Source organism: Protomyctophum bolini, assembly GCF_963924005.1.
Source record: "Protomyctophum bolini genome assembly, chromosome: 15".
NCBI classification, from domain to species: Eukaryota; Metazoa; Chordata; class Actinopteri; order Myctophiformes; family Myctophidae; genus Protomyctophum; species Protomyctophum bolini.
In genome coordinates, this window is record NC_137876.1 from 30,695,614 (window position 1) to 30,714,993 (window position 19,380).

A 19,380-nucleotide genomic window follows, 5' to 3' on the forward strand; every position below is an offset into this window, starting at 1 on the left:
ACTGTGTTATCATGCTCAAACTTGCTCACCTTCTGCATCCAACATTTTGGGGATGTCCAGGTATTTCTCTGCCACGTCAAAGGCTGTGTTCAGGTTGGTCATTGGATCATCCTGTTAGCGAGACAAGAGACAGCGAAATGTTTCAATATTTATAGCAATCACAAGAAAATCTTCATATTATATTCATATGTTCAGTAGAACTATACATTGAACTATACATTGTCAGGGGACTGCAGTGTAACCATTTCAGAAACATCCAAAGATAAGAATAACTATTAAACATAGCCTGGCCAATAGGGATTCAAGCTTGAATGGCTGAAAGCCTATCGTTTTCGTTTGGGGTTTTTCATGGCATGTAATTTTCACCAATGGTTGAATGTTGTGTGCATTCATTACTTGCACAACAAATATGACCCGATCACTCTGATGGGAGCACTATGATTAAAGGTCAAAATGTGGAAATGTGATAGTATACTATACTGTGAGCCAGATTTACACAAAACCTGAGTAGATGTTCAAATGACGCCAAACAGTGAACTTTAAAGTGAACTATCCCTTTAATTTGACAGCACTATTATCTCCACAGAGCCCTGATTATATCTGTCAAGACAAGATGACATTGAACATACTGTAGTATGCCCTTGTTTCTCTACCTTTTATTACAGCTAAAGGCAACATGCTGTTAAATAACACGCTGTGTGCCAATAATATCTTCTGATAACAAGACTTTAGATCTGGGCCAAACAGAAGTGGCAAATACTTTTGTGTTTTTGTCCACTTCAGTGCCAGATCTATGATGTCATATACTGTAGGTCAGGACAACACAATAAGTGCCAGTAAAGTCTCTAGACAATCCCAGAATAATATTTGAAATAGATTAAAGTTGATGGAGTGCCGTGATTTTTGTATATTTTCCAGTTTTTCATCTGTTTGAGGTGAAAGTAGCCTACTTCATTAGACCCATTGGTGTGGTAAGGTTGTTACTGTATGTGCAATGATGTCTTCCCTTTGTATTTAGGGTTTCTTCCTGGAGGCTGAAACCTTGACAGTCAAACGTGTGATATGGGTGCAGCTTCAGTTCAGGTGGATCACCACCCATCACGCAAACCAGCAGTGGGCGTGTCCACATAAAAACGTAATTTTAACAAATACTGTACACTTTTTTGAAAAAGATCTTCCTCCTTATATAATAATACCTGATGATCATGTTTTAGGGTGGGAAAACATCACAGCACTCCATCTTTAACACACTCTGTGACTGACAACTTGCATGCCAACTGTGCTGAAGTGGTCATTTAAGACGCACCGATGTGGTACGCCAAGCATATTAAAACAAGCGTAAATCAATATGTGCTACTACTATTATCACCAGATCTAAACAGCACTCCTTGTTTGTTTCTTCTACCCGATTGATTGATTGTTGATTGATTGATAGATATTGATTGAATATTTTTGTACAAGTTTGTTAACAGTGAATACTACATTGTTACAATTCAGTTAATTAAACTCATCATATATGGGCATAAAAGTGACAGACATATTGATGCAGAGATGAAAACATACACAGGCAGATATATTGTATAGTATGGGCATACTGTAATATAAAATAGAACCAACCAGACAGACGTGCACAAGGGGTACTCTGATACAGTCAGAGACACATCGTTTTGTTGTCAGGACTTTGGTACATCTATTCTAGAAATGATATATGAACCTAACCAGCACAGTCCAATAGTCAGGTGAATATCTGTGGTTCACGGTGTGGTGGCTGCTGCACAGCATAACAATGAGGGACAAATAACCCACCTTACGCAGTTTGCCATAGTCAATGAGCTCTGGACGGTGCCGATGAATGAGAGCACAAAAACCCAAGCCATCTTTCCAGCTGTGGGACAGAGAGAGAGAGAGAGAGAGAGAGAGAGAGGGCGAGAAGAAAGAAAGAGGAACATAATGAGACACAGAACAAAAAAATAACTTTAAGTGTTTTTAATCAAGTTTACTTTCTTCACCTTATCTTTCTAATTGCTAACATGGGACCCTGCCCCACCCCTACCTACTCCTACCTAGTCATAGGGCAGTGTGTTACCATGCCACCACAAACAGTCTAATTGAGGTGATGAGGCACCACATGGCCCCATCATATCCAAGTCTCTGTTCATGTTATGACGTGGCTACAGAAGCTGGCTACTGATGCACAGTGTCACTGTGATCCCGAGAGTCAATCAGCGTGGGCCCTGGCAGTGGCAGATGGGACCGCTGTGGTAGAGTGCACTTGGAACAGGCCCCGTCTATCCCATGGTAGACAAGCAAAGACACAAGCAATAAGGAACTCATTGTTCTGCCTCCCCTTTGATGACCTCTCATCAGATGAGGGAAGTTATTAGTTCTGCATTTTCAACTATTCACCTTCATGTAGACAGGCTTGTCAAACTCATATTGGGGTGGGGGCCACATTGGTCAAAGTGTGACTTGATGAAACCAGTTGCGGACGTGCATGCACGCTCACATTCACTTATAGAGCATTATTTTTCAGTCTGTTGTCTAAGAGTAACACCATGGTGTAAGAAGTGTGATTTGGGAAACGCAGTCATTGTCTCTCACAGAGAGCAACATCAAAGGCCTGTGCTAGACACTAACATCTCCCTCTGTCTCTGAAAGAGCAACATGAGGCCTCAAGCTTTACCTTCCCCTGAAGTGACCTTTCTTCTCACCTCTGCTTTGTGCTTTCATCCACATCTGAGACTCGCAGTGGTCACTCTCAATAATTCAATGTCTGTACAGTCAATAGTGCAACGCGGCCTGACTCCTAACTAACCCCACTAGATCCTCACACAGGTATGACATAAAGGGTTTTGCTGCAGGCTACAAATTAAAGTTAAAATGTCAAGTTAATACAATATAACTAGCACACGTGCAGTGATTAGAGGTTGTCTCCCAACTCTTCCACCCTGGTGTTGCACAGGACACCTACTGGCTGACACATAAACACAGTTATTTGAAGCATACATTGCAGTGCACTGTATTCATAATGAAAAAATAATAGATTGATAATAGATAATCCCCTCCCATCAGCTTGCATGGCATTTGCTCAACCAGTGCATACTCCCTCTCCCTTTTCATCCCTTGGGGCCTCTGTGGCGCGTTTTGCGTCATTTCGCATTCGCAGTAGTGTCACCCCCATGCACAAGCTCGTGAGTTGAGCCCATTGGACGAAACAATTTCCGCTTGTTCATGTGTCTGGCCCCAGCTGTAATACGCTGCAGTACCTATAATCGGCCAGCATGTCCAATGCGCTTCAGTTCTCCCTTTCGGTTCTGGGGGCTTGACCGGATTCTACACTAGATACGTCACCATCTTTATTGTAGTCCGTAGCAATATCTCTCTCCGTTGGGAGAGGGAGACTAGCCTCGCATCACCAGGCTTTAGAGGGAGACAATGGACATAAAACTTATGGATGTATGTGCGTGACATCATCATCATACCCGGACGTTATGCGGGACGCCTACTTAGTGGCACAAAACGACTTTCTGGCCTTGACAGCCCCTACATCCAAACAGAAAAGTTTTTGTTTGCATTAAATGACTTTAAACAACATTAAATTCACTTTGTCACTCACTTTGCCACTCGATCTGCCATTCACTTTATGCATGCGCATACCCTCAATTGCCACTTTAAACTATTTAACACATATCTCAAATAATACATACCAACAGTATTCCTGATGCTAGCTCGCAATGCTAGCATAAACTTCTTAGAACACTAAAAATATTTCTCACTAGAAATATTTCACACCATCATCCTATTTGACCCAATGTAAAATCTTCCATACAAAATATTTCTCATCAAAATATATTGAAGTACATCAATACATGGTAACTTGAGGTACTCTTCTTTAATATTCTATCATAGGGGGCAAAATTGGTGAAAAACATGCATATCATTTAAAAAAACATATTCATAAAAAAAACTAAATGGAGCTGGGAACTTCTCCTTTGGTCCACCCACATGTCCTGAATGTATGCAATACATCCATTGTGGATGTATGCAATTTTTCTCTATCACACCATCACTAAACACGGGTGAAATTCACCTGAACACCTGCCTGTAGAAAAGAAATCACACCCATGTGAACCGAGTGGTGCAACTCCCCCCCCCCCTCCTCTCTCTCTCTCTCTCTCTCTCTCATTAGCAGGCAACAGTGCAGCACTGTCTCTCTCTCTCTGTTTCTGGCACAACAGCGCCCCTACTGGTACTCATACTGGTGCTCATTAACGTCACATACATAGGTGAACCAACACATAGGTGAACACGGACATTGCTGTTCCTTGGAGTGGTTGCACCACTCAAAAACAGGGATGTGGGCAGGGAAACATCTATGATGTCACTGAGCATCATGAAGGTACTGAAAGACACACCCACCTCAGACAGCAACATTATAAAGAATACAAAAATATAATTGTCCGGGTGTTCTAGGGTTAAGGTCTTATTGAAGATATGTTTGGATGTTCATAAATCATAATGATATACGAGTACTTTAAACAGCAGATTAAATAATGGATATTTTTTAGAAGAAAAATAAAAAGAATAAACCCATTCATCGCACTCTCATCTGCTTCAATGAAATTTGATGACGTTTCGAGCCAAGGCTCTTCATCAGGAGTCACTCTTGGAGTTTTGGCCTTGGCTCGAAACATTGTCAATAAATTACATTGGAGCAGATTGGTGTGCGGGTTTATTCTTTTTCTTATGTTACAACCCAGCACCTCAACCAAGCAATGCTTACCAAGTAAAGGATTTTATAGAATTTTGAGACCACCAAAAGAAATGTAGTTATGATCAGCTAGCTGTGGTTTACATGCCTCAGTGTCCCAGCTAATAGTAGCATATCCCAGCTCTCACATTCAGGTTTCTAATGATCAACATATGACTTTAACCATGGTTTTGTAACTAGGATACACAGCATTTTACAATTTCACCAACTGTTTCTACTCAAGCGGTCTGGTATGTGAGAGCAGGGTCTGTGGTTGGGCTGTTTGCTCTCTGGCCTGCGCTGTACTCCATTACTATTGTCTGGGGCCACTGCTGTCATCTGTGCCGTTTCAGGGCCACTTCCATAACTCCCTCTTTACCGCGGTCATTTAGACATATTCAAAGCAGACCATTAAATCCAGCAAGGAGACTATAAAGACATTCTTATTCAAAAGCAATGCCCCCGGAAAGGAATTACAGGTATGCAATTGAGCACCACCCGGGAGGTATCCACTACTCAGTACAACCACAGCCTTCCGCCATTGGTCACAGATCAGCTCAGCTGGATGAGTGCAGGGTACATTGCCTTGCTCAAAGGAACATCAACAATGCTTGTGGAGAGCATTCCTTACTGACTTGCCCAACCTAAATTCACAATTTGTTTTGCTTTAAGTCAAACGGGCTACTATTGCCCGTTACTAGACTATAATTCTGTCCTCAACAGGACCTATTCTCAGAATTAACTCTCTTATTCTACCACTGATATTTATCTCTCTTGATTAATTCCAATCCAGATGCTTTTGGGATGTGAATGTTGACGTTCTTGTACCTGATGTGAAAGTTCTGAATGTTGACGTTTTTGTAGGGCGCGGTCTTCCTCTGACACCATAGCAGCAGGCCCTCTTTGGCTGACGTCTCTGGGGTTAGGAAACAAGGGTCTTTGTGAAATAGTGAAAACTAAGACATTTAACTACCTCACAGGACAATCCACATTTGGACATGGATTAAGAGAAAGAGAGATTCAACGCTTAAACACTAAATTGTCTATTTAACAACTTAAACCTTCTATACTTACTACTTAGTAAAGCAAAACAGGCTCGCTTTTGTACTTTATGTGCTCTTTTTTCACCTCTACACAAAATCTCTTTGCCGAAAATATCCAATCTACAACCCATTGTGAGCTTGTGCTATTTTCTGCAAATGTTCACCCCAGAAATGCTAGGCCTCAAGTGGTTGCATACATTATAGGCTATGATATTTCAGTGAGGCAAGACCTTGATTAAATACCATAATGTCAGAAGAAAAAAAACTTAGCGTGACACGTTTTTCAGCTGAAAATACATTATTGTAGTTGACAGCATTTTGTCATCAAAGCAGATATGAGGCTTGAGCTTGAGGGAGAAAGGATGAGATGCAGCACAGCTCCTGATACAGGACTCTGCAGTCGACACATTAACTGCTTGAGATAAGATGACGCTGGCTGCCAGTTGTTCTCCACTTGTTTCATTTTGTAGTATTGAGAGTTGTTAGAGTTAGGACGGTGAGAAGATAGATACAATCCTATACCAGCAGGGGTATGAGTGTCTTCACTACTAACTGAGTAAGTTGTGTTCAAATTGAGTGGTTGAGGCCTCTGATTTTGGACCCTGCCCATAACTGGCTAAGGATCAAGTTCTGCCACTAGTATACAGTGTAAGGGAGGCGAATGGATCCCAAACAGTGTGCCGTGTTCCTGACATGCCTTGAGATTTTGTGAAATCATACATTATTATTGCAATACAGCTATACATCTTTTTTTTATATATATTTTTTTTATCCCACGATTTTGTAACCCATTTTTCACCCCTGTGTCAATCATCTAATGTGATCCTGGGCTCTACACACCCTCCACCAACCTAGTCCCCATATATGGGGGACAAGGGGAGAGCAACGGACTTGAACTCATGCTTCCAGCTATACATCTTTTAATGTACTATAGCAGTAGTTTGTGCACACTGGTTTCCACTTTTTGCACAAGTTACAATGGAACACATTGTGAGCTTAGATTGGCTATTTCCGCAATTTGTATTTACAATTTGTATAAGTATGAAAAGTATAAAATGCTTGCTTAAGTGGTTAAAAAAGAAAGAATAATCCAACTGGATTAAAGGTTAAACAAGGAAAGCGCCATATCATAACCGTTTCCATAATCCGAAACATCACGCCATATCATAACTGTTTCCATAATCCGAAACATCACTTCCTAATAGTAAGGACAGGAAAAGCAGATTTCCTGCTGTCACATTCATATTAAGTCAATGTTTTCTTCTCCTTCTAAAACAGATCATTATAGAGGATAAATTGCAGTAGTGCGGAGACACAATAAAAGTGCTTGAGATCATAGAGCAGGAATTATTTTCAAGTGAATTAATGAAGGGATGTGAGAAATATACACACACACACACACACACTACCTTCAACTGAAATGTCTTGGATGGCAAAGCGGAGGATTATGGTCCAGATCATGCCAAGGGTCATTTTAGCGTTACCATCCACAATCTCTGCAAAAAGGAGGAAAAAAAACCTTTTTAGATTAAGATTAAGTCATATGTAATCGTGCCGCGCACACACACACACACACACACACACACACACACACACACACACACACACACACACACACACACACACACACACACACACACACGTGAAGTGAGGGGCGCTCTTATCATCATACATTATATACATCACATTCCATGCTCAGCCAATACAATCGTCACAAATGTCATTCCAATCACAATTTGCGTCTTCACTTTTCTGTCCTCACTTTTGTTTGTCACGGTAAACTGGGCATAGGAGGGGCTAGTGCCCCTCAATAACCAACTTTTATTTTATTGGAAACTAAACCTGACAGGGTGATGCACAACTGACGCAAAGCGTATTTTCCAATAATGACTGACAAGAACTGACAAGCTCAGCGGTCTCCCTTAAATGTCAACATTTAATTCGAAAGAAAAAACAAAAAAGGCACAAAACCTGCAGTTACAGTACATGACTTTTTCATAAATTCAGCTATTCATTCTACTACTCGTACTAGTACTTCATCCCGAGTCCATTACATTAAGCTGCCCTCTAGCCCGTATATAATTGGCGTCTGTGAACGAACCGACTCTTCTCGCTGTTGCAATTGTTTATAATGAAATCCCCTTTAACGGGTCAGCTTGTTTTCCTGCCTCCGATAATCATTTGTTTCTTACTCTAATCCAATTAGGCACAGGGGGTGGGGTGTGCATGGGGGTTGTGGGGTGGGCTGCAGGGTATGACAGTTACTGTACTGTGCAGTACTACTAGTACTGTACCGCCACTCAACTATGACACAAATTCAGACAGCGAAATGTCAATTGGATGTCTGGACAATTTAACATGAGAAAACACCAGCTGGGAGCTTTCTTCTATGCAAGGTAGAGCAACAAAACATTATGTTTTTCGGCCATTAGGCACCCACACACACTGATGATAGACAGTGTTGGGAATACTTAGTTACTAGCCCCCTGTGTAAAGGGTAGTGTGGGGCTATATATGAAAGTAGAAGTTACCTACCATTTTACCCTCCACTCCATATTATCCCCATCCACTCCCACACCTTCCAAGTAGCTCTCCCATTTACACCACAGAGCTATACCCCTACCAAGATTTCCCCTAATTGTTCTAAATGTTAACTGCTCCATTTCTTTTATTTGTTCCGTTAGTTCCCTTCAAGAAGAATAGAAAAATATGAGAATTTTACTTGATGCAATGCCACCAGCAAAGACTTTACTCAAACATGTGATGTAGATCATTTGACCTGGACAATAATGATTAAAGATGGAGTGCCGTGATGTTTTTCCCCCCATGTGATCATCAGGTATTATGATTATACTAGGAGATTCTTTTTCTCCAAAAAGTGTACAGAAAGTGTTAAAATTATGGTTTGATGTTCATTAAGTATGCCTGGTTTTCATGTGGGTGGTGATCCAATGAGCATCACGCCTGTCACAGACATGAGCGGAGCAAGTTCAGTTCAGGAAACCTCAGTGCAGTTGCTGCCGGCCGAATTGGGCCGCGTCAGCATTACGCTCTCATTCACATGATTCACTCAGCCAATCACACACTCACTCCATCTTTATACCGGCTACTTAAACTGGAAGGGTTTGGACTCCTCCTCCTGCTTGCTTGCTGCGCTGCTGTATACAACCTGCTGCTCACCCTCCTCCACCCCAACCTGTCGTTTTGGATCTACTGTTTAGGTACGGGGGATTCAGAGTCCCTATGGTCGGGACTGATGCGCTTGATCGGAGTACCTAAAAAGCAGATCCAATACATCGCCAATCCATAATGAATCAGCCCATGGACGTGTCTACTTGTCTAGACAGTGATGATGCAATGTATTTAATCCTGCTCAGTATGAGAAGAACTGCCAATTCAGACACATTTAATTTAATAAAGTATATATTTAAGTGTATCCAGAGATAGGGATTGAACAGCTTTCCCCCAGGATCTGGAACAATTTGCCCATACACATTAGAGCCGCCCAGTCGATAGCTACAGTATTTCCAAAGCCTTGTTAAAGACTTATTTAAGCTGATGTAGCACTAATTTCCCTCACTAGTGCTAATGTTGGTTTGTTTGTTTGTGCTTATTTAATTGTCAGCTAATGTCTGTTTATATTGCATTATTTGCTCTTTGTTTTTAACTTGAACAGCACTTTGGTTGACCCGGTCAAGTTAAATGTGCTTTATAATTATTTACCTTTGTTTTTAGTTCAATGTTTGTTTTAAAAACGCTATTGACAATGAAGGGAAAATGTACGTCATATTGTCCCTCATAAGTATGTATGACCCAGCTAAAGAGAGATGTACTGTAAGCCCCCAGACAGGGGTCAACTTTTATAGGTCAGGGTTTGAGGTGGGAGAGGGGCGGAGTCCAAACACAGGGCTGGGCTCTTGGTGTTGAGAGCTACAGTAGCTACTGTGTGTTTAACATGGCCTTCACTCATTACAAGGCTTCTGTATGATATCCTCAAATATTATTGATAAGGTTAGTCAGTAGACAGACACACCTTGACATTTTTGAATGTGAAGGTAATATAAGTTTTAGGGCAAACAATATAAGTATATGGGCAAACACAAATGTGACATTTTTTTCAATTGCGTAGTGTGTGTATGTGTCCAAAAAGGAGGACACACGCACGCACGCACACACACACACACACACACACACACACACACACACACACACACACACACACACACACACACACACACACACACACACACACACACACACACACACACACACTTCTGTTTATGTGTGGCTTTTGTGTGTACACATGTGTGTTTACTCTGCTAAAGACATGTTTGCTCTGTGAGGGGAGGAGGATGGACATCCCTGAGATGTTTGTGCTGAACAATGAGCAGCCTCAGCCCTCAAGGGGAGAAAGTGCTCTGCAAACTACTGTCCCGACACACCGGAATAGAAAGCTTAGCGCTCATTAAAGCACACAGCAGCCAATGCCACTGCCATGGCAACGGGAGAGCAAGATAGAGAGAGAGTGTGTTATCACACTGAACTATTGACAACATGAAATGTAATGCTTCCTATTGCATCGCTGACTTGGCTGATAGTCTAATTATAATTGATCAGATGCTGACTTAGTGGTAAATAAAGCCACTGGCAGTCTAATTAATGCATGGCTTTTAACCATTGGTCGAACATGCCTAAAATGATGCTTATCTGTCACTGGTGCTGAACAGTTATTGCTTTTAGACTACATATTTGTAAAAAACAAAAAAAAACACGTATTTTGTGACAATGGAAGTTTGATGCAGTGGCGTTGTTTGAAATGTGTCTGAGAGAGCTAAGGTGAGACCTTCTACTTGGAGAAGCCTGAAGAATGCAGGAAGGAGGAGAGTACGCAATAAAAACATAATAAAATGTTATTTAAAAATCTTCCAAATACAAATAGCCAGTGTTATTTCTTATCGTTATTGCTTATTGTTGGGAATTTCCAATGGATCCATTTTGACTTTAGCTTGTTTGATGAAAGTATTCATTCAAGTTTTAGGTGAGGTGAGGACAGAAATTCTGATTGGCCAGAATGAGATGATGTATGATGATAAGATCGCCCCTCACAGTGTAGAGAGAGAGACAGGAAACAGCTAGGGAGAATCTAACTCGCTGTCAGGCATCATAGCCCATGGGTCGGGACGGGTCTTAAGCCATTAAAATGGGAAAGCTTCCGTGTCAGAAGGCATTTGTAAAATCGGCCTCAGTTCTTAACCACTAGGCTAACGAACGGCACCCTCTTGGAGTCCATATTCAAATGCAAATAGGAAGAGACGCCCAGTCCAAATGTCACTCTAAACTCACCCTCTGCTCCAATAGAAACAAGCTTCACTCCTTTGCTGGCGATGAACTCGAGTGCTTTGTTGACGTTGGAGATCTTGTGGACTCTCATCTTGCCTCTCTCTGGTTTGGCCAGGCGTTCTCCTAGACAGGAAATAGACAGACAAAAAGACAGAGGGAGGGGTTAGGGACATGTCACCACAACGGAGCCTAGAAACTTCTCCCAGTACAGAATTTGTAATAAATAAATAAAGTTTTGTTCTAAATGTAAACATGCAGAATAGAAATAACTAATATAACGGTTTTAGATTGCTGTCCAAAAACATTGCATTAGGGTTGAAGGAAGAGGAAATCAAATTAAATTTGTTTCTGACCATTCATTCAACAGAAATTCATACATTCAGTCATTCATTCATGCATCCCAGGGTATTATAATTCTAAGTGAATTATTCTCAACCATTTTATTAATTTACAGGACTCCCAGTTTGATATGCACTCAACCACGGACCGGGCCCCCATTTACATTTTTTTTTTAAAATCTCTGGGATACTAATCTACACTCTCAAGAGTCACAGATCCGTAAGGATCAATTTGTTTCCTATAGAGATGATACACTTTGTGGTGGAAAAGTCATGGTCAAACTTGAGAACGGATAGGCGTATTTTCATGAAACTGCGTGAAGATAATCTAATCCGTAGTCTAATTCAGTAGCAGCATAACAATAACAGTGTGGCAAAAATACTTTAACTTCTTCTCTGCAAAATGTATACATCATGTATGATCCATGACATGAAACAACGCATTTGACGTCATGGTTTTTGCAATGTTAGTTTTTTGCCATACTATATATTACCAGTAAGATGCCTGAGGGCGAGAAGCAACTTCACCCTAAAGGGCGCGTGCACGCATCCACCTGGGTGACAGCAGACTGCTGGGCGAGCGCTGGCGCTTTGGAATGGGGGGTCAGATCAACATATCCACCTGGGTGACAGCAGACTGCTGGGTGAGCGCTGGTGCTTTGGCAATGTCAGAACAGGTCAGCTCCATATATGGATATCTAAGGGTGTGTCTTGAGTGTACAAGGTTTGATGAGGGCCCAGGTAGGGCCAGGCGTTAACTTTGGGGCAGGCCTGTCTACAGTTTAAATGGACAGGTATCAGTCAAAAGGGAGGAGGAAGGATGGATGGGGAAGGATCAACATATGGAATGTCAGAACAGGTCAGCTCCATATATGGAGATCTAAGGGTTTGAGGTCAGATGTAGAGTTGCTGCCAATATCGATGACATCAGGGATCTACATATATGGGCTTAATAGTGATGACATCAAACAGGGATCTCCATCCCTGATGATGTGACGTGATGTCACGAGGCATGACTATATACGGTCATGCCTGGGGGTGACTAACTAACTGACTGACGGGAAATGTACGTTTTCATAGTAAATGTGACCCGCGGTCGCAATTACTGAGAGTCCACACCAAACATTTACATGTTCCTTTAACTTTTGGGTCTAAATGGAAAGCTGACAATAACTTTAAACAAAATAATTACGTTTCTCTATTCTAATACGTTTGAATAATTAATTACAGAACTTTAAAAAATCTATATCTCTGCTATGGGACAGAAACCAGCTAACTCCAAAATTTTCACTTTTCAGGAAATGGATGAAAATATATATAGGCCTATATTATTTTTCCAGGAAATGAAGGAAATATTATATTTATATATTAAGCAATACTGCTTCATCAAAGTTGGTATTATGACTTTAAATATTGTCAATTACTTGCATGAAAGGGATGGAGCACTTTGTATTACTTTTCATCAGTTCAATATTTATTTAACCAACACACAGACAGGACCTTAAATAGCATTGATTTATGAAAAAGAAAGAAAGAAAGTAAATAAAAATAAAAATGGAGTTAGCTGGTTTCTGCCAGACAGTGACGATACAACACTTATACATATCAAATAGTAGTTTTTACCTGAGATGACTTCCAACAGCAGCATGAGTTTCAGTCCATCCCGGAAGTCCTCCTCTATGTTGTCTATGCCTGTGCCTGCTTTCCTCAAGTGGGAGTTACACCAAGCTGTAAATGTCTACAGAGAAAAACAGAGTGTCACTGTGGATGTTTCATGGTGCTAGAGCAAAGAAACAGCAGGTCCTCCACACACACACACACACACACACACACACACACACACAGGTTATCCAGGGACAACCAGCACTGAGAAATATAGTGCTTACCTGCTCATATTCGGTCATAGACTGCAAAATCGTATGTAATGTCTGCCTCAGAATTAAATAAACACAATTTTGTAGTGTAAATGTAAAACAAAAGGTGTACTATATTAGCAGCCATTTCTTTTTTCCCTTTTTTTGTTTCCTGCCAAACATCTCATGGTGCCGTGCTGATCTCTGCCAATGCTCACGAAACAAAACATAATGTCTTGAACACAGCAGGAGCATCATAGGAGTCTGAATCAGTTTGTCTGTCAATCAATATTATGTATAGGTGCAGCGAGTTCAAGATAAGCTTAAAGCTTTAGCACCCTCTTATTTTGTGTTTCTCATTTGGCATCGCTCTCCCATGCATATCGATCACTGGCATGCAAATAAACTAAGGGGTGTTTCCTAGATGCATGAGCACAGTAAGAGCACAGTATAGGCTTTAGGTGCAGCGTGTTCTGGATTGTGAGGCATGGCTGGCATGCTAATAACCTAATGGGAAACATCTGGGGAGGAACCTCAAGTAAACCGCCCAACAGGAGCTGGGCATGAGCAGCAGGCCCGCAGAGCGCCTTGCTGAGAATGTCTCCTTTACGAGGACCCCGGGATAATTACACTCGGGGCCCAACGTCAGGGCCCCATTTCCACCAGCGAGTCTGAAGGAGGACCTGCAGGAGTGGAGCCAGAGCCTTTATGAAAGCCAGCTCTGTCTCATGCTGGCTCGTCTTCCACCGCAGAGGAACAAAAGCCACTTAAAAGTCAACTGGCAAGCCGGCTCTGGAGTAACTCTTGGAACTTCCTTGATGAGATCACCCCAGAAAAACGGTGGTGGCGTGGGGTTTATACAGCTATCAATAAAGTGGAGTGTGCAGGAGCCAGATTTCAGATGTGTGCGAGTTTGATGGTATGTGGTGGAAGCTAGCCCAGAGAGCAAACCAGTGGAAAAGCCTAGGAAAACCCTGTGGATGCTACAGGAACTGTGGAAGGGGGCGATCATCATACTGTAACTGTATGTTATTCCATCTCAGAGGAGGCAGAACTGACAGAGAAAGAGCAGCAAGGATTGAGGTGTTCTGCAAATAGGAACAGGCAGCCACTTGCCCTCGGTCCCTGGTGCAACTGCAAGACAGTCCTGCAAAATTACTTCAGTTTCCTCAGGCTCCAAGATATTTTAATTAACCTCTAATCAATACTCTCACAGGACACAAGCCAAAGTCTTAAATCCGATGGAAAAAAAGGCTGCAGTGTCAGCAACTTCTGGATGTCAACTAATGAAAGTGGAAGTGGAAATTATATCAGTGGTGTAGTGGGCTGCAGAGTACACGGGTGTGCATGACGCTGTGGGTTCAAGTCCAGCTCATGAACTTTGTTGTATGCCACTACCCCAAACCCTGTCCTTCAGTCACACTCCATTGCATATTCTTGAACAAAGCTTTCCACGTGATCTTTAAAACAAAAGTTTAAAAGCGACTTGTGAAAGTGTCTGTGCTGCGAGTCACTGCTCAAAGAGCACAGTTGTTGGGGGAAACACAGAGAGTTCATCAATGGAATGCTAGCTTGTTAAATCCACTGGGTAGAGCAAGCTACTTTGATGGGCCTGGCCCAGGCTAGGCAGCAGGACCCCTCCTGACAAGAATTAGCTGCCCCTCCTGGAGCTTTGTTAACTTTCTGTGTCACTGCGAGTTTGGAAGGAGCTTGGCCTCCCATGACTGGGCTGGCTGTGTGTTGTGTTCAGCACTATGTCCTTTGCCCACAATATACTGTTGGACTCTTATAAGGGCCAAACGTGATGGTCTGTTATCCGATGGAACAGATAGTATGGTAGGTCAACTCAGCCACTGCCAAAATGTACCTACATTTCAATAGTGATAAATGATAAGCTACTAGAATTGTTTGCCTTCCACACTAAATGTTGTCAGCTTTGTAAATACTCAGAACTACTCTCAACTTCATAAATAGGTAATAGCATTCTCAACGCCTACTAGTACTAAGATCTCACAATGTGAACAGACAACATTCAGCATAGTTGATACAAGTAAGACATGTGAACGCGGGAAGCGAACGCAGCTGTTGTGGCAGTCTGACACACACACAGACTTTTTTTCCTACTGTGTGCGTGCGTGTGGGCCGTACTACCTGTGAGTGGGCAGTGTTGGCTGATGAATGAATATCAACAACCTAATACATCCTGATACTGGGGGGTCAAATTATGACAGGCAATTCCTGCAGTCAAAAAACACTGTTTGAAATAGACACTCATGCTTTCCAAGGTGTGATTTGGGCTGGGAGGAGGAGTAGGACTAAGGCCCTATACATCCTCTCTGGGGGAGGGTACTACCTGTGAGTGGGGAGTGTTGGCTGATGAATGAATATCAACATCCTAATACATCCTGATTATGACAGGCAATTCCTGCTGTCAAAATATGACCCCCCCCCCAGTCAAAAAACACCTGTACTACCTGTGAGTGGGGAGTGTTGGCTCACAGACACGTGTCTGTGAGTTTTTGAAATATTGAACCAATGAAAAGTATTAACAAGAGCTTGTGACAAAATAATAACTATTAACTCCATTAGAACACACTGACAAATGATAGACATAAGGTTTCCAACTGACAGCGACAATATGCATCAATACAACCAACTCCATCTCTCCATTTCTCGCATTTAGAAATCAGTGTTATCCAGAGTGATAAATGCTAGGTCAGATTAACAGGGCACATGGTCGACAATTAGTGTTCTAAGAAACAAAAGTGTGTACAATCGAGGATAACAAGGAAACAATAAATAGCATACCATCTGTAAATAACATAACTACAGCAGTATCTATGTTAACTGGGTATTGGCAGGAAAGTCACAATATAGGAGTCACGAAGCAATATGTACTGCATCCCCATATTCCCATTCCCATCACGTTTGCTGATACGAAGCACATGACCGAAATGCCACAAGATAAAAGCCAAAAAGAATCTTCCAAATATGGGCTTTGAGAGTGGCAGGGGCCAGCTTTAGTTTCACAGCTAGTTTGCATGCCCTCTCCGCTCTCCTCTGCAGAGGGATTTACCAGTATGTACCTAATGTAGAGCTGAGTTGCATACAAATTCAGTTATTATTAAAACAAACAAATAAAAGAACAATCGAACAAACTGATTGTGATACAGGTTTATCGATCGACGATAATATAACGGACAATAAGATATAACATAGCCATCACCGGTATGCTGATATCCATTATTATGAGCACAGCATTGGTATCCATCTACAAATGATAACTACCAAGCATCTTTCTAAATATCATAACAAGCATCATCTACTACCAAGACAGATAAAAGGAAATAAGTGCTAGGAGAATTTCTCACTCCCTCGTTTACCCTTTCATTTAAATCAGACTTTATCTTCAAATCTCACTATCTATCCTCTCCCTGATTTTGTTTCCCCCTTTCCTCTTTCTTTTCACATTCATCTTCTTAAATAATATAAAGCATGTTCTGTTCTTCTAACCAGCGCAGTAATGTGCAGTGTTCAATTTAACTCTCAACTCCCAGTTCTACAATACGGATTTGACAGTGCATCATCTCTCATTCTCTCCATATTCATCTAAGATTGACTTTTATGCACACTTGCTCCTTCTCAGATACAACCCACAGCGCTTCTTACTTAGCCTGGCTCTTTTTTTCTCTCTCTCTCTCCCTGCATTCAGCCAATCCCCTCCCTCTTATCCACTCTTCCTCTCCCACCGCCTCCATTAATCAGCCTCAGTTAGGAAAATATTTCCTGCCTTTCAGCCAGCTCCATATTAGTACAATCCTGTGACTGAAACAAGCCAACTCATGAGTGTGAGCCCCTCCGTCGCATTACATCCAGAACGTACAGCACAGGGGGCAGACAAATGCAGCAGGGAAAAATATATTGTTGGCAGCCCGTCGTCCATACAGGAAAGAGGTTTTGTGCGGCCGGGGCCAGTTTCTCAAGCCTGAGACTCCAGGCTCCTCCAAGGGTACTGGAGGGCCTCTCGTGGTCCGCAATGCAGCTCCAGAAAGAGCAAACTTAATCGTTGAACAAAACAAAACAAAACAAAAAAACCTTCTCAAATAACATCTTTTCCAGCTTCTCCTTCCAGAAATGTTCTCTCGGCTACCCAGAAGCACCATAAAAAGAAAATGAGGGAGGGGAGCCAATATATCTTTATAATCCATGAAGTAAAAAAATACTACAAAACACAGGCGAACACCGTCAGTAACGTGAATAGAATAGAATCTCTCTGGACCCAAGCTGCTGCGGGGGCGGATAGACCTGTGTGTCCTGACGAGGTGAGACTGTTTGTGCAGGTCTATTTCTGCCCCCCCCCCCCCCCCCCCTCACTTCATTTAGCTGGAGCAGCTACAGTAGCAAGGGGCCAAAAAAGCAGCGCTGGTGGAAAGCGTTGACTGTGCCAGGAAAACAAGGCTGCTTCTAACGGCAGCACCTTCCTCCAGTACCGTGGCCTTGCAGACTCCCACATAGATTCCTGCCGCTCCCCATGGGTGATGAATGATGGATTCGGGCATCAGCCCTTGTTTGGTTTGAGAGAGCACTGGTTTTTAACCTTTTCTGGATCAGGGCCCACCTGAAAATCTACAAAGTGTTTACAGTCCACCCATCTGACTACTTAAGTGTTCAGAATCAGAGGAGAGGGACGTGTGCATTTTCAGTTCAGAGCATGTTTGTGTTCCCGGCTTGGATCAATGGAATTAACATAAAGTTCCTTATTTTTGTAACTTTAGAAAAAATACCATGCCATGATTTAAATATTATCTTTTAAATTATTAGTGTTTTGCCAAAAGCACTTGCAATATCCTGGCCCACAGGCTGAGAATCACTGGGTTAGACTAGAGCATTGGTGGGTCCTTGAGGGGGTTCCGGGGGGTCCTCACCTAAATGATTGATAGATAGGAGGAACCAAATGGACCCTTACGGGACTGTAACTCTGAGAGGACCAAAATGTACGGTCCATTTATACAGTGTACCCTCAGAGTTAAATTAATATTGATTAAATTCAATTCATACAAATTGTATTAAAAAGATTCAGAATCACGGGATTAGAGCATGTTCTCATTGGCCTCACACACACACACACACACACACACACACACACACACACACACACACACACACACACACACACACACACACTTTGCTCATTGGCACTTCAAATTATTTCCCCACCGTAGGGGAGTTTCTAACTGGCAACCATCCAGAGTGTTAAATTAACTCTGAGTGTACAAATGGAACCAATGCATGTGTGGTCCAGGTTGCGCACATGCATGCACCATGGCTACTGGGTACGGGTGGTTCCCTTTGGTTCCATTTGTACATATCAAGAGTTAAAGGTGTATTTGTTTTAGGATTTTACAGTGAACCCACTTCTTCATTCTTCAAGCTACCGCTGCTGACGCCATTAAGAAGGACATGTGGGGGTCACACCGGGTGACAGAGAGCCAGGCTGTCTATACACAACGGCAGGGCGATGGGCTCAGCCAAGACCCTGCTGTGTACAGTGTGTTGTCAACATGCATCTGGAGAGCAGAGTGTCTCCCGACGATCACACACAATTAATACAAATTCCACCTCAGCACAGACCGTACAGTGAGACAGAGAGAGAGAGAAGAAAGAGGCAGATGAGCCAGACTGCCTAGAACAGTCTCGCGATGCCACGCGTTGTTAGCTTGTAGATCGGATATTTTAAAAATAAATAAATAAATAAAAGAATGGGGCTTAAGTTATTGATTCGTAAATTTGGGTCCCAGGGAGAAAACTAAATGATCTTTTGTGCCACAGCTGAAAAGGTTTACGAATCCCTGGGGCCTGGGCCTAGAGAAGTTAGACTGTTCACTCCAAGGAGAGGTGGATTATGTAATTTTTTTATTTAAGACATAAATAAATAAAACCACACACACACACCAACACCGAAAGTAAATCATGGGTGATTGAACAGTATGTTGCAAGCTGCTTTGCTTTACACTTGGACGACAACACACACACACACACACACACACACACACACA

General features: G+C 42.1%; 1 protein-coding gene across 3 annotated transcripts in view; it reads right to left on the minus strand.

Annotated features, from left to right (window-relative positions):
* actn1 (actinin, alpha 1) overlaps positions 1-19,380 on the minus strand; it is a 59,329-nt gene that overhangs the window by 19,422 nt on the left and 20,527 nt on the right. For all 3 annotated transcript variants that reach the window (XM_080784640.1, XM_080784639.1, XM_080784641.1), the window contains exons 2-7: positions 13,095-13,209; positions 11,137-11,256; positions 7,203-7,289; positions 5,579-5,666; positions 1,807-1,885; positions 30-111 (exon numbers count right to left, since the gene is read on the minus strand). In XM_080784640.1, the coding sequence (XP_080640766.1) occupies positions 30-111; positions 1,807-1,885; positions 5,579-5,666; positions 7,203-7,289; positions 11,137-11,256; positions 13,095-13,209 (571 nt within the window). The remainder of the gene's footprint in view (positions 1-29; positions 112-1,806; positions 1,886-5,578; positions 5,667-7,202; positions 7,290-11,136; positions 11,257-13,094; positions 13,210-19,380) is intronic.